Here is a 13,291-nt window from a genome sequence, read left to right as displayed (position 1 = left end):
CAGAATAAATCCTGGAATACCACTTCTTTTATGAGGAGGTGCTTCAAGCATAAACGATTCCAATCATATCCAACAAGTTCAGAGGGATGTTCGTCAACCTGTTTGGCACAAGCTTCTTCCCAAAAATGATCTTCTCCTCATTCTCTAATAATTTTATCTTCTCAATTTTCAAGGACAAGAGGAACTTCACCACTATTTTCTACTCTAATTTTCTTGAGAGCAACAAATTCGGAATCATTATTCTTCCTTTTATGTATAGTGGTTTTTTTCCTTGTTACAGCCTTTTCAAGCTCACCATAATGGATCTTCAAAGGGAAATGCGTCCTAAGCATAAGGGAAGATGGAAAAAAAAAACCTATAAACATGATCATGGAAAAAGAGATAAGTATACATACACAATAATTTTTATTATTTATGTACTTGTTAAAAAATAATAATAATAAAAGAAAAAAACACTTACAAAACAAAAAAAATTATCAACATTATAAATTTTATTATTAATATAAATAATAAAAATACTAATAACAAATGAATAAATTTTTTAAAAAATAATAAAATAAAAAAAGTCAACTAAAAAAATTATTATTAATTAAATTAAAAGAGCTCATGACATGTACCGCAAGCTCTAATTAAAAGAGCTTGCGGCTCCAAAGTAAAAAGCCCTTTTCTTTATATAAAATAAAAAAAATGCAACTTACAGCTTTTGCTGCCAACAAATCAAAGAAAAAAAATTTGACAAGTTTGTCAAGCTTTATTTGTTACTTTTTCTTCAGCCTTTATGAGCTCCAAAGTAAAAAGCCATTTTCTTTATACAAGCAAAAAAAACAAAAAAACTGCAACTTGCAGCTTTGCTGCCAACAAGTCAGAGAAAAAAAATAGACAAGTTAATCAACCTTTATTTGCTTCTTTTACTTCAGCCTTTATTTACTTCTGTTATTCTAATGTTTCGCTTTTCCAAGGCTACACATCAAAATAAAATAATAAAAAAAAATTTAAAACAAAAGCTGGTGACTCCAGGTCGTGAGTTTTAAGAACAAACAGAAACATTAAAACAAACTTCAAGATAAAGAATCAATTAAATATACAAATAAATAAAAATCTCAATTGTTGGCACTTTGCTTTCAGGCTTTACCATAAACTGTAATTTATGGGTAATAAAAAGGTTGAAACAAATTCCTGTATCAAGCAAGATTTTTTTGTTTCGCTTGTGCTTATCAAGTTAGTTTTTTTTTTTTTTTTTGAACACAAATATTCTTGCTTTGTGATTTTATTTTAAAATCAAATAATTTATTTATTTGTTTGAACACACATAAAAAAAAGAAGCATCATCTCATGTATGAAATTTTTTTCTTCATATTTCAATTAAAAAAAATTTCATGCAGGCAGCAACAAGCAAGAGAATTCAAATTTTTTTGAAAAAAAAAGAAAAATACAAGTAAAAAAAATCAAACAAGAAATTCTATTTAAAAAAAAAAAAAGAACTTACTTGCTCAAAAAGATTTGCAAAAGAATAAACCTTATTCTGAATTTTGTTTTGCTTTGAATCTGAATGAAGAAAATTGTTCATAGTAACTTGATATTTATAGACCACATAAAATCAAGGTTTTTTTTGAAAAAGATTAACTTTCCTTTTACGATTTGTATCTTGAAAATCGTACTTTATATGGAAAAAATCATTGCAAAATCAATCAAATATGATAAAAAGTATTGGCATTACACCTTACACAAGACAGTAACATGTTACTACCTAAAGCATCACTGGCTAGGATGTTACTATTTAAGGCGTTACTACTCAAAGTGATACAGTACAATACGTTATAATACAAAACAAAACTTTTACATTCTAAATTAATACATAAGAATTATTTTTTAACAATTAATTCTTATGTAGGGGGTAAAATGTAGATAGTTGATTTTGGTTAATACTTATTCTTTAAAGAATTATTTTATCGCGTAACATTATATCGAGAATAATGAAAACAATCAGTACAAGTAAAATAACTACTTCGCACAAAATAACAATTTCACATAGATAACAATGAAAGTAATCCAAAATATGTGACAAAGTTCATGAGTTACTTTTATATTGGGATGTTCCTCAGAGTTTAACTTGATGGCTCAGATATGAAGGTAGTTAAGAGGTCTCTCTCTTAACTTTTTTTCTGAAATACAAGTGTTTCTTGCTTTTACTTTGTTCTCTTGTACCTATTCACGTACAGTTTCTTTTTTTGTACCTATTCATGTACAGCTTCTTTTCTTGTACCTATTCACATACAGTTTCCTCTCTTGTGCTCATGTACAACTCTTCTTTATTAGCTCTTACTTGAGAACAAATATTATTAAATATAATTACTTCAATGGTCACATAATAAGTTTTTAACCGTTACTCAACATTAACTCTCAGTAATGATTACCTAATATTAAAACTCTCCTTAATAATATCATTTATTATGTGTATTAAAACCTTTTCTTATAACCATTACTTTTAACACTATGTATAAAGCCTTCACAATTGAAAAAATGAGGACTTTTCAAAACGACCAGACTCTCACTCAAAGCTTCTATCTCTAGCCTATTCTAACTCAGAACCCTTATTCTCTTCTTCTTGCCATGACATTGAGTACTTCAAAAACTGCTCCAATCTTCCTCTCTGTCACCTTCGATACATCCCTTACATGTTTACAACGTTTTCTTTTCTTATCACAAAAACCCCATAGACACTTACTGGGATCATATTGTGTGTTGATTGTAAATGTGCAATCCCAATTCTTTTTTGCTTTGATGTTTTGATGGGTCTTTTTTTGATACCTTCATGGTGTTAGTGGAAGATATGCTGGTTTTTGTTTAATGGCATATCATCTTTTTTCAGCCTTCTGGACGTTGCTTTTGTTCTTGCTTGAGGAATCCTTTAATTCCTCATTGATTAATGGAAGTTCTCTCTTGATTTTCAAAAAAAAAAAAAAAAACTACAAGTGTCATTTTTAAGGTTCATATTCCTTTTCCAGTTTTTGAAGGTGAAGACCTTTGAATTGAAAATTTTTAAAATTTACTTTAGAACTTTACCGTTGTGACCGTTTTTGTATTGATTTTAAAGTCGAATCTTTGAAGCCAAAGCAATATCATTGAAAAGTCTTTTCGTTGTGCATGGTGGTCGCTCGAGTTTGGAGAAATCAAGTTAAATAGGAACATGCACATGAAATATTGTACTCTGTATATAATTATTTAATTATATATATTTCAATATTCTTATCAGAATTAAAAATAGATATATTAGCAAAGATGAAAGGGTACTTTCAATTTCAAAGAAACCTCCTCCCTATCATCACCACCCGTTATTGCTTTCGAGAAGTAATTGATTGATTTGTCAGGATTCCGAAAGGTTAAAATACTTCTCTCTGAATTTAGAGAAAACAAGCCAGCACCATCTAAAACCTGCCAATTGTTTCTAATTAGAGCTCCTTGGTTGATTGGAAAAATGAAATGAGAATTAAAGAGGTCATTCTACTTTCTCAGATTTCTGTCTTTCAACCTTCGAGCAACCAAAAACGTACAGGGTTGGCCGAAAACAAAGGAATTCGTGCTCAAACAATTCGCCACGTACAGCAGATGAGGGCCGACGAGTAACCTGTCACATCAGTTTGCCACTATTCATAGAAAATGCCCAATATTCCAAAGTCCTCAAACGAGCTAAGCAAGAAGACAAAGCATCAAAATTATCTAACGCGTTCTCTCTTTACTACAGTGTTCCTATTAATTTTATAGGACATAGATATGGAGATGGTATATTATCTGCAATAATATAAGCATATGGTTTTTTGGCCACAAATCGTTCAATCTCCTGCTTTTTCTTTTTCCATCAACCTTCACCATATGTACCTTATGAGAATTTATTCTTCAAATTTCGTATACAGAAGTACAGGACTGCACTTTCAAAGCATTATATAAAGCGAACAAAGTCCTACTGTGCCTTAATTACAATCATTTTCGTTCAAGATACTCAAGACCTCGCGTTTAGTCTTTTGGGCTTTAAACTTTTAGCTCTGGTTTTATGGGAAGAGCTGCTATAGCCAAAACTAAGATTTTAATGCTTAGGTAACGTTATTCTACGCTTTCTTACTGTAGATTTTGCCCTTTTTTTGTTTATGTTTTGAGAAGATGAACTCCAAACATTACTGCAATTGAGAATAAGTGTTCTGATATTGACTAATTTGATGGCGAATTCATGCAGGGGAGCTAAGGTAGCCGTGCGTTCTTCAAGCAACATCGCGGGCGCAGATAAGGAGATTACCGAGGGCAGGAGAACAAAGAATAAGGAAATCAAAGATTCGCCGTCCTGGGTTCCACATCCAAAGAGTGGGATATACTTTCCGAAAGGCCATGAATGGGTGATGAACGATGTTCCAGACGACGCCGCTTCTTTGGGTTCGACTTTTTGGCTCAGGAACGTTGATGGTGTTGAAAAACCAGACCCTGACGAAGTTTCAAGTCATCATCAGTATTTCCATGCAAATATGTGAGCCGCATAATATAAAGCTGAGACCAAAGTACCGTTAGCTTAATGAACGACCTACTATAGTAGGGAAGGTTTGTGAATAAATATTGTGGCCTTAGCTGAAATCTTCAGTTGCGTGCTGCTATAGGCATCGACAGCAAGAAACAACTTAAAAGTGAAAGTAAATTTAACTTTAAATGCTATTAATATTTCCTAGTTGCAAAGGATATCCCAAATTGTAACTCAATAACGTTCCCAATTTCACTTTCAAAGATCGAAATTAGGCCATGGATAAATTTCTCTTCCGATTAGTAAGCTCAGCTCTAATAATAAGAGTGACACGGAAAGGTAATGCATGCATGAAAAAGATACAAATATCAGCTCTATGGTATAAATTTTAAGTGTTAAATTCTGTGAACATTTGCTTAGAGATGCAAATGAGCCTACCAACTTACAAGATATATACTTAATTTCGGCTCAATTGAGTTGGCATGAGTTTACTTTTGACTCAAGCCAACAGTCCACGTTAAAAAGCCTACGACAATAAAATATCTTCTAACGCAGTCAACAGTCAACAGCTAAACTTTCGTGAAGATATTAAAAAGAAATCTGTCGTGAAAATACCGGCGGCGGCGATTCTCTGTTTCATTAAGCAAAACCGTCAAAAGGCGTTATATCCGTTGGTCACGGGAAACGTTAAGGTTGTATAATTATAAATTTAATCTCGATATTGTGATCCAACGGTTAATGCAAACTCTTCCTTTTTCATTCAACACGTGGCTACATCTAAAAGCGAATTCTCCAACCAACACAAAAAAAATTCCTTTCTTAGAAAAATGAAAAAAAAAAAAAGGGGTCGTGTACTTGTCCAGAAATCACTGATGAAAGAGATAATAAAGCCTAATTTGGAGATAAAATTGAACATTTCATTTGACCTTGCGCTTCTTTTCTTTGAAGCTAACCTTATCGGATCTTCTTCGCACGCATTTTCTCTCGCGTTTCTTCGAAGGTTTGCAGCGGCTTCGCATCTTTTTCTTTTTCTTAATTCTGAATATAATTGGAAAACATTTCTAATTATTTTTCTAAAGAGGAAACTTAATAGGTAAATTAGATCAAAAAACATTTGGAGCTTTTGGTGAATGACGAGCGCTTCCGAGTTATTCTATACCCGAAGGTCGAGAGTGGGCCGACCCGATTCAGATCCGTTGATTGGGTCCTCAATTGATCGGAATTACAATCGCCGCCATCATCTCGGTCACCACAATCACAGGCATGATGTGGACGGCTGTGATCATCTCCGTCGGTCCCCCCATGTGCGCCAATTCAGCTCACGTGCTTCCTCTCAATCTGTACGCTCAATTTTTCCGTCAACTACCTTTTTGTTATTCCTTGTTTGTTGTTTATTTTTATTTGGTTGCTGAATAAAGAGAAATGAAAGGTTAAATACGGAGTAATATGTTTCTGGAATTAAGAATAAACTGCATTTTTAATTTAAGTAAAAATTGGATTTTATTAATTTGTTGTGCTTCATTGTCTGTTTTCTGCTTCAATATTGAAATTTGCTTTGAAAATTAATTTTATAGTGTAAATTTATTAGGGGAATTACTGAAAAATAGTTATATAGTGTAAATTTTTCTTGATAACTTGTCTGAGCCCTAAGGTAACTTGCAATAAAATTCTCCACTAACCTATCCAGAAAAAGATAGAGTAGTTTGATATTATCTCCTTTTCCAACTTATAATTGTACTCTCCGGATTGATTTATTTTCAGGGCATTGAGCTTGTATCATTACCTTCTTTTATCGGTGTTGAATATTTTGAATGTCTTTTGAGTAATTCTATATTGAATTTGGCTTCGGCAGGAGCGTTCATCTATGCGATTTGATCAAGGTACCAGCCCGTTTGTATTAAGCAATGCTTTAAATGCAGATGCCGTAAGCAGTTCAAGTAGGCCAAGTTTGACATCAAATGAGAGGCTTCCTGGAGCTGTGCTGCTTGCAAGAGCGAGGCTTCTTGAGAGATTGAGAGGTGTGTCTGTTTCTACAAACAGGTTGGTGCTTAGAGCTCTCTGCAAGTTTGAAACTTACAGTTGGTGCATTGGTTTGTCACAGTTACCTTATTATGTTACTTGTCAAAATGAAAGAAAAGGGACATTATAGCTACTGGAGTCATGGTCATATTTATCTTGAATATTATAATTCTGCCTGAGCTTTGACATCAACTAGAAGCCACTGTAAATCAATGATGGTGAACCTACCTATGGCACTTATTTTTGTTTGCTACTCTAATTGGACCAAATCTGTACCTGCCATTCTTGGTCTGACTCCAATTTTTTAAATGGGTGCCAACTTTTGAAGGACAGCACATTGCATCCGTAACTTTTTTGTGAAGTTTTCAGATAGTATAGACGAATCATATGAAAATTTGTAAAAGTTTACCTCAATCCAAATAATGATTTTGCTTTTGTACTCTGGTTTTGTGGATATGCTAGCAATTTATATCATAATTAGTAGGAAGATTAAGTGTGATATAGTCAATTGTGATTCATTATTGGGGTACTAGGAGTTTGACTTGATTTAGCAATAAGAATAGATGTACTATATCATATGATAGATCTGTTAGGAAGATGGCCTGGGCCGTATAGCACTTCAATGAAGAGATTAGTTTCACTCACTCCATCCAGGGGTGAAGCCTGGTTGGGCTGGCAGGGACCCTGGCCTCCCCTTGGCTTGGGAAGTTTTTTGCTAATGTGTTAGCTTGTGTCAACTAATTTGTATTTTGCATATATCTAAAATCAATTTTACATGTGACATACTTTTTTTTTCCTCTTCATTTATTTGCCATTTCCCTTAATGTGACATACTTATAATGTTTTCCAACTTATCTTCTATTATTAGTTACACATAAATTTTTATTCAATCCCTTATATATGCCATATGATGATAAGAGGGAAAGTATATATATTTTCTGTATGAAAGAAATTTATGTAATGTTTATATTCAATCACATTTTTATTCATCTGTACCTAGTATGCTTATTGCTTGTTGTTAATGAGGTTAACTTCACAATTTTTTTACTAATATTTTTGTGATAATAAAATATATACTATTTTTTCCTAAAAAAAATTTACCCCCCGCCCCCCAAAAAAAGCAAAATTCCTGGTTTTGCCCCTGTTCCATACCTTTTTTTAACTCACTATGCACTATGATGCAGCATTTCGGTCAGTTGGGTGGGTTGTCAGTGAATTCAACTTTCAGTAGTTGTTTTTCTTTCTTACCCTGGATGCTTTCATGGAACATCATATTTTTCACAGATTTCTTTTTCCTTGAAAAACCTGTCATCACTTTGAAGTCCCACTTCCGCTAATACATTAAAACTGATACTGCTTTTGTTACTCCCCAGCCATCAGTACTACCATAATATCCAGGCCCACTGCTGCTGTTGGTGCTTTCTACCTAGTAGTGGTGGTTGTACTTTGCATCACTAACTACCAGTAATTTCCAGTCCCACTGGTGCTTCTTATGCTTGAGTAATGTTAGTGGTACTAACATCACTAACCACTATGCCTATCAGCCTACGTCTGCTGCCACTTCCTATCTATAGCAAATTAGTATCACCTTTTCCTAACTTACCATTGACTGCTTGGGAGAAGCAAATGTGGACCTATTGCACCTGTATTCATTAATGTTGTGTCTGGCATTCAGTAATGGACATATATATGTCGTGTTTTGCATTCAGTAGTGGACTTCAGAGTCCAAGTGACTGTTTAAACATTTGTTCGCCATGGTTTTTTTTTTGTTGCTTTTTTTTTTATTTCATTTTTTGGTTTCTTCCCTTTGTTATTCATGGGCTTTGTTTAGGCGAAGCAGCAGAGCTCCACCCAATGCTTACCGCAGGGAGTATTTATTGGGTGATGATTTCAGGCTCGTTGATGCAGGGGACTGGGGAAGTGAAATTTCTACAGGGTTGTCCTCTGGGAGTTCCCCTTTTACTGACCTGACCTCTCAAACAGAAAGGTTTCAATTGTTGGAAGAAACTAACAAGAAGCCTCCTGGTCTTACTCAGGAGGCCCTGGACGGTTTGCCGCTGGAAGTTTTTAGCAGCGGGGAGGTGGATGTCGATAAAAAGTTGTCAAGGGACTCAAGGGATTGCAGTATATGTCTGGAGAGCTTTGGGGACGACGATGTACTTACACGGCTGCCTTGTGGGCACCGGTTTCACTTAGCCTGCTTAGATCCGTGGGTTAGAACTTGTGGGGATTGCCCTTACTGTAGAAGAAGTATACTTAAAAAGTAGTCAGGACTCGTGAATAGAACGTAAGGGGTTTTTTTTTTTTTTTTTTTTTGTCCTTTTCCCTGTGTTTCTTGTGCTCTGGTGGAAAATTTTGACAGTTGACCCAATAGCAGAAGCACTTTGTAATTTGAACTCCTTCGTATATGTGGTACTGTATATTTAATATTTGTGACTTCTTTTTGTTATAAAGAAGGGGAAAGATATTCCTTAATTTTGATAACAGCAGAATTTAAAAATATAAAGCATCTATGCCTTATATTAAGGTTGCCTGACCAAAATTCACAAACTAATTGTAAACAAAACTTTAATTGCTATCACCATAAACAAGTCTCAATCTTTGTCCGAAAATCTTGTTCCTCGAAATTCCCCCATTTTCATCCGAAAATTGAGAAGGAAAAATAACCAAAAAGAAAAAGAGAGAGAGAGAAAATGCTACTACTGCTCTTAGATTTTTTCATGTCATTTCAGTTGAGCAGGTTGGCAAAAACAAAATACCATGTGCGGACAGAGGTTGGTAATTGTATCTTTCTGTCAGGTTCACACATTTCACACAATTAATAATCTTTTAATACCCCCCCAAACATAACATCTATAAAAAAGTATAAAGTATATACGTAAAATCATTTGATAACTTATGCATGAACCCCTCATTTAACCCAAATGGAATAAGGGAAAATATTAAACCTAGTTTTATCTGGAACATTGAAATATTAAAATACTCTCTTGCCAAGAAGTTTAAAGGGCGAACTTAAAAAGCAAAAACAAAAAAAAAAAAAGTCAAACAGGAGAAGAAAGAAAAAGGAGAGGGGAAAGGAAAACTAAACAAATTAGGCCTTTTGTTAACGCGCTGAGTACATAGTAATACAGCAAGTATCGGGTCTTGGTCATCTTCCTCTTCACGCGGCATCTCCCCTTTCCCTTTACCCCACTTCCCCCTCTCTCTCTCTTTATTTTTCTCTCTTAAATGTTCCATTACCTAACCAAAAACCACAGCAACAACAACAACAGAAAAAATCCCATTAAAACTCTCTCTCTCTCTCTCTCTCTATTGACACCAAAAAAACCAAACGTCGAACAAATAAAAAGAAGAGAAGAGGCGGCGGAAGGTTATTCCATAGCAGAGGATCTTTCGAAAGAATGATGATGTTGCGGTCGCTTTCCAGGCCGCTTGAACGTTGCCTTGGGTTGAGGGCTGGTGGGGATGGTCTGATGTGGCACGCTGACCTCAAACCTCACGCTTCCGGTGATTACTCCATCGCTGTGGTCCAAGCGAACAACAACCTTGAAGATCAAAGCCAAGTCTTTACATCTCCTTTTGCTACCTACGTTGGTGTCTATGACGGACACGGTGGTCCTGAAGCTTCAAGATTTGTCAACAAACATCTCTTCCCTTTTCTCCACAGTAATTATTATTCTCATCTCTTACAGCAATTTCTCATTCTTTTCTCTTGGGTTTTGGATATAGAATATGTTCTTTATTTTGCTTTTCTAGGAGAATAAAATTTTTATGGTACTTGTTGCCTTTTTATATTATTGGATATGGGGGTGTTTTTGCATCTATGCTGCTATGCATGTGGCCCTGCCTTTGCATGTAAAATTTTTGCGTCTTTTTGATTTGCTATTACATGTGCATAGACTGAACATATAGTCTTGTGTATGGGCATGGCAGGCAAACCTTAAGCCCTCAAGGGAATCATCATAAAGCATCAAATATTTATCCGTTAGTTATACACAATTGTTATTATGTTCTTTCTCTTTTTTGTTTTAACGGGCAAAGAAGATTTTGTTGTAAATCTCTTTTTTTTTTTTTTAACCATTATTTCAGGATGTGTTCGTCAGTATATGGATATCTGGGAACAACTTACTAGTGTTTATCATGCATGTTTTATTTGGATGTTTTCAATAAGTACACCTGTGTATAAAATGAATAAGAACATAGTCTGAATTTGTATCTATATGTGTTGGATAGTGGACTTTGAACTACAAGATTCAACAATCAATAACAAGTATAATTCAAGTTTTTGGCACCTTTCACCTCTCTTTTTTTTGGCTTTTGGCCTACGTCATTGATAATTTTGCATGTGAAATCTAAAAAGAGTGATGGAAGGCATAATGGATTCTTGTCACTCCCTTTGACCTTTAGTTTTTCTATTTTTATTTGTAGAATTTGCTACGGAACAAGGGGGATTATCTGCAGATGTTATAAAGAAGGCATTCAATGCAACTGAAGAGGAGTTTTTGCATTTGGTGAAGCAATCATTGCCGCTGAGGCCTCAAATTGCTTCAGTTGGATCATGCTGTCTAGTTGGTGCTATTTCAAATGATGAGTTATATGTGGCAAACCTTGGTGATTCAAGGGCAGTTCTTGGCCGGAGAGTTTCAGCGGATAAGAAAAATATGGTTGTGGCGGAGAGACTGTCAACAGATCATAACGTTGGAGATGAGGATGTCAGAAAGGAGGTTGAGGCACTTCACCCAGATGATTCTCATATAGTGGTGTACACCCGTGGAGTTTGGAGGATTAAGGGCATAATCCAGGTACAGTTCTGTTGGCAAGTCGATGTATTAGAGTTTAGGTGTAAATCTGTCAGTTTGAGGAATAGGAAATGTATTGGTTCTAGGAATAGTCAATGAAATCAGTATGCCTTTTTACCTTTTTGGTGCTTGACAATTAATCAGCTTTGTATCTGCCCCAAAGCAGACTCAAATTTTGAGCTGAGTTGATTATTGCCATCCTTTTTTTGTCCCAGGTATGATTATTGGTAAAATCTTTTTCATATTTACGCACATTGGTGTCTTTTATCAGTTTCCTTTTGCTTGGTGGAGAGGTATATTTACACACACATATGTTATGCGTTGGAATGAAAGCTATTCTAAAAAAGGGTTGTAGTTTCAACTTTTCCGGGAATATTTTCATCCAACTTCTGGTACTGTCTCATCAGCTGTGTGTCAAATAGTATTGCCTTCTATGCATGAGATGGGTAAATGACCCCTGAAGCATATGCTAAGCTCATGTAACTACAGAGAGTCTTTTCTCTGTTCTTTTTTTTTTTTTGTTTGCTTATTTTTTCTCTTTTGGTGATTTCTTTCCCTTAACTTTAGCAGGCTACTGGAGCTTTATTCTTCAATCCTTACATGAGTTGAGGGAATAAGATTCATTAGCTTTTAATCTTACCCCAGATTGTAATACTCCGGATAGTTGATTAATTAATGATTTTAGATCATGTGATGGATTGTGCTGGTCTAAGCATTTGTTTTTCTTAATTCAGGTGTCGAGATCTATTGGTGATGTTTACCTGAAGAAACCTGACTTTTATAGAGATCCAATCTTTCAGCAATTTGGAAATCCTGTTCCCCTTAAAAGAGCTGCAATTACAGCAGAACCTTCTATCCTTATTAGGAAGCTTAAGCCACAGGACCTTTTTCTGATCTTTGCATCCGATGGCTTATGGGAGCAGTTGAGTGATGAAGTTGCTGTAGACATTGTTTTCAAAAACCCCAGAGCTGTGAGTATTCATGTTTGTCTTGTCAGTTAAATTAGTGGAAATGAATTCTCACTTTTATCTTTGAAACAAACTATAAACTTCTCCATAGCATTTTGATATTCATTTTCAAATTGCTGAATATTTGCAGGGTATTGCTAAGAGATTGGTAAGAGCTGCACTTCAAGAAGTTGCAAAGAAAAGAGAGATGAGATATGATGATATTAAGAAAATCGAAAAGGGAATAAGGCGCCATTTTCATGATGACATCACTGTGATTGTAATTTATCTTGATCAACCCCAAGGCTCTTCCAATAACAGAGTTAAACAAAATGCCATGAGGTGCACAACAGCACCTGTGGACATCTATTCCTTCAATGCAGATGAAGCAGATGAGGATCTGCTTCAAACAATATCCTGAATACAGCAGAATTGAGTTATAGAGTAGCACACTGACGTTTCATGTAAGTTTATTTATGTAAAGAAACACAATGATAGCTGGGATCAGTTCTGGACGTAGGAGTGTTGATTGGAGAGAATATAGAGTTTGGAAGGTAATGAAGTCACTGAAGGATATAAGGTGGATGCTGATGGAAGCAGGCTGGTAGAGATTTTCATTTTCCAAGTGAAGGAAGCAGGCTGGTGTGGCTTTTCCAAGTGAAGTTCTACCGCATTCAGTCATCTGTCAGATTCTTGGCCTTTACCTTTTTTGAAGTTGATATCAATGCATCCCAGAAAAATGAAGGCATCATTTTTGTATTGTTTTATTTGATGTTCATAGTCAACATGATAATCTGTTGCTTCATTACCCCCAGTTTCTCCAACTCATTCATTCTTCCTAAAATCCACCATATCTGCAGATGGGAAGCAAGTTAAATTAAGACATCATGGTTGAGAATATTGGAAACTGTGCTGTACTTCTTCTTTTCTTTTAGAAGTGGAGAGCACCAACACAACAAGATTGCCTTGTAATTTGGATGTCTAAAATAAAACAGAATGATGTTTAATACCAATATTGTAAGACA

At 35.0% G+C, this 13,291-nt stretch overlaps 3 protein-coding genes across 5 annotated transcripts; all 3 read left to right on the top strand.

Annotated features, from left to right (window-relative positions):
* Positions 1-3,907: 3,907 nt before the first annotated feature.
* Positions 3,908-4,788, top strand: LOC18608055 (glutamate racemase). The gene is made up of 2 exons (XM_007042533.3): positions 3,908-4,092; positions 4,229-4,788. The coding sequence occupies exons 1-2, from the start codon at positions 4,049-4,051 to the stop codon at positions 4,515-4,517; spliced, it is 333 nt and encodes a 110-aa protein (XP_007042595.2). The 5' UTR covers positions 3,908-4,048; the 3' UTR covers positions 4,518-4,788.
* Positions 4,789-5,343: 555 nt separating this feature from the next.
* Positions 5,344-9,004, top strand: LOC18608054 (RING/U-box superfamily protein). Of its 3 annotated transcripts, none has more exons than XM_088804009.1 (4): positions 5,344-5,501; positions 5,604-5,841; positions 6,354-6,541; positions 8,415-9,004. In XM_088804009.1, exons 2-4 carry the CDS (start codon positions 5,632-5,634, stop codon positions 8,785-8,787), a joined length of 771 nt encoding a protein of 256 aa, XP_088660135.1. In that variant the 5' UTR covers positions 5,344-5,501; positions 5,604-5,631; the 3' UTR covers positions 8,788-9,004. The 3 variants fall into 3 exon arrangements, with proteins under 3 accessions (XP_088660135.1, XP_007042591.2, XP_017971924.1); XM_007042529.3 differs by having other exon boundaries at positions 8,352-9,004; XM_018116435.2 differs by having other exon boundaries at positions 5,355-5,501; positions 5,595-5,841; positions 8,352-9,004.
* A 656-nt stretch (positions 9,005-9,660) lies between these two features.
* Positions 9,661-13,080, top strand: LOC18608053 (Protein phosphatase 2C family protein). The gene is made up of 4 exons (XM_007042528.3): positions 9,661-10,186; positions 10,949-11,322; positions 12,054-12,290; positions 12,418-13,080. The coding sequence occupies exons 1-4, from the start codon at positions 9,922-9,924 to the stop codon at positions 12,685-12,687; spliced, it is 1,146 nt and encodes a 381-aa protein (XP_007042590.1). The 5' UTR covers positions 9,661-9,921; the 3' UTR covers positions 12,688-13,080.
* The last annotated feature ends 211 nt before the right edge of the window (positions 13,081-13,291 follow it).

This window comes from Theobroma cacao, chromosome 2 (assembly GCF_053813885.1).
Source record: "Theobroma cacao isolate CCN51 chromosome 2, ASM5381388v1, whole genome shotgun sequence".
Taxonomy (NCBI): Eukaryota; Viridiplantae; Streptophyta; class Magnoliopsida; order Malvales; family Malvaceae; genus Theobroma; species Theobroma cacao.
The sequence above is the reverse complement of the archived record's forward strand: the minus strand, read 5'-3'. Positions and strand labels throughout refer to the sequence as shown.

What these genes read in the sequence shown, in the direction of transcription:
- LOC18608053 (XM_007042528.3), top strand. Translation starts at nt 9,922, where the DNA reads ATGATGATGTTGCGGTCGCTTTCCAGGCCGCTTGAACGTTGCCTTGGG. An exon ending in TCTCTTCCCTTTTCTCCACA is followed by an intron (nt 10,187 to 10,948) that starts GTAATTATTATT and finishes TTTTATTTGTAG; the next exon opens with AATTTGCTACGGAACAAGGG. An exon ending in TTTTCAAAAACCCCAGAGCT is followed by an intron (nt 12,291 to 12,417) that starts GTGAGTATTCAT and finishes GAATATTTGCAG; the next exon opens with GGTATTGCTAAGAGATTGGT.
- LOC18608055 (XM_007042533.3), top strand. Translation starts at nt 4,049, where the DNA reads ATGGGAAGAGCTGCTATAGCCAAAACTAAGATTTTAATGCTTAG. An exon ending in ACTAAGATTTTAATGCTTAG is followed by an intron (nt 4,093 to 4,228) that starts GTAACGTTATTC and finishes GAATTCATGCAG; the next exon opens with GGGAGCTAAGGTAGCCGTGC.
- LOC18608054 (XM_007042529.3), top strand. Translation starts at nt 5,632, where the DNA reads ATGACGAGCGCTTCCGAGTTATTCTATACCCGAAGGTCGAGAGTGGGC. An exon ending in CACGTGCTTCCTCTCAATCT is followed by an intron (nt 5,842 to 6,353) that starts GTACGCTCAATT and finishes TGGCTTCGGCAG; the next exon opens with GAGCGTTCATCTATGCGATT. An exon ending in GTGTCTGTTTCTACAAACAG is followed by an intron (nt 6,542 to 8,351) that starts GTTGGTGCTTAG and finishes GGCTTTGTTTAG; the next exon opens with GCGAAGCAGCAGAGCTCCAC.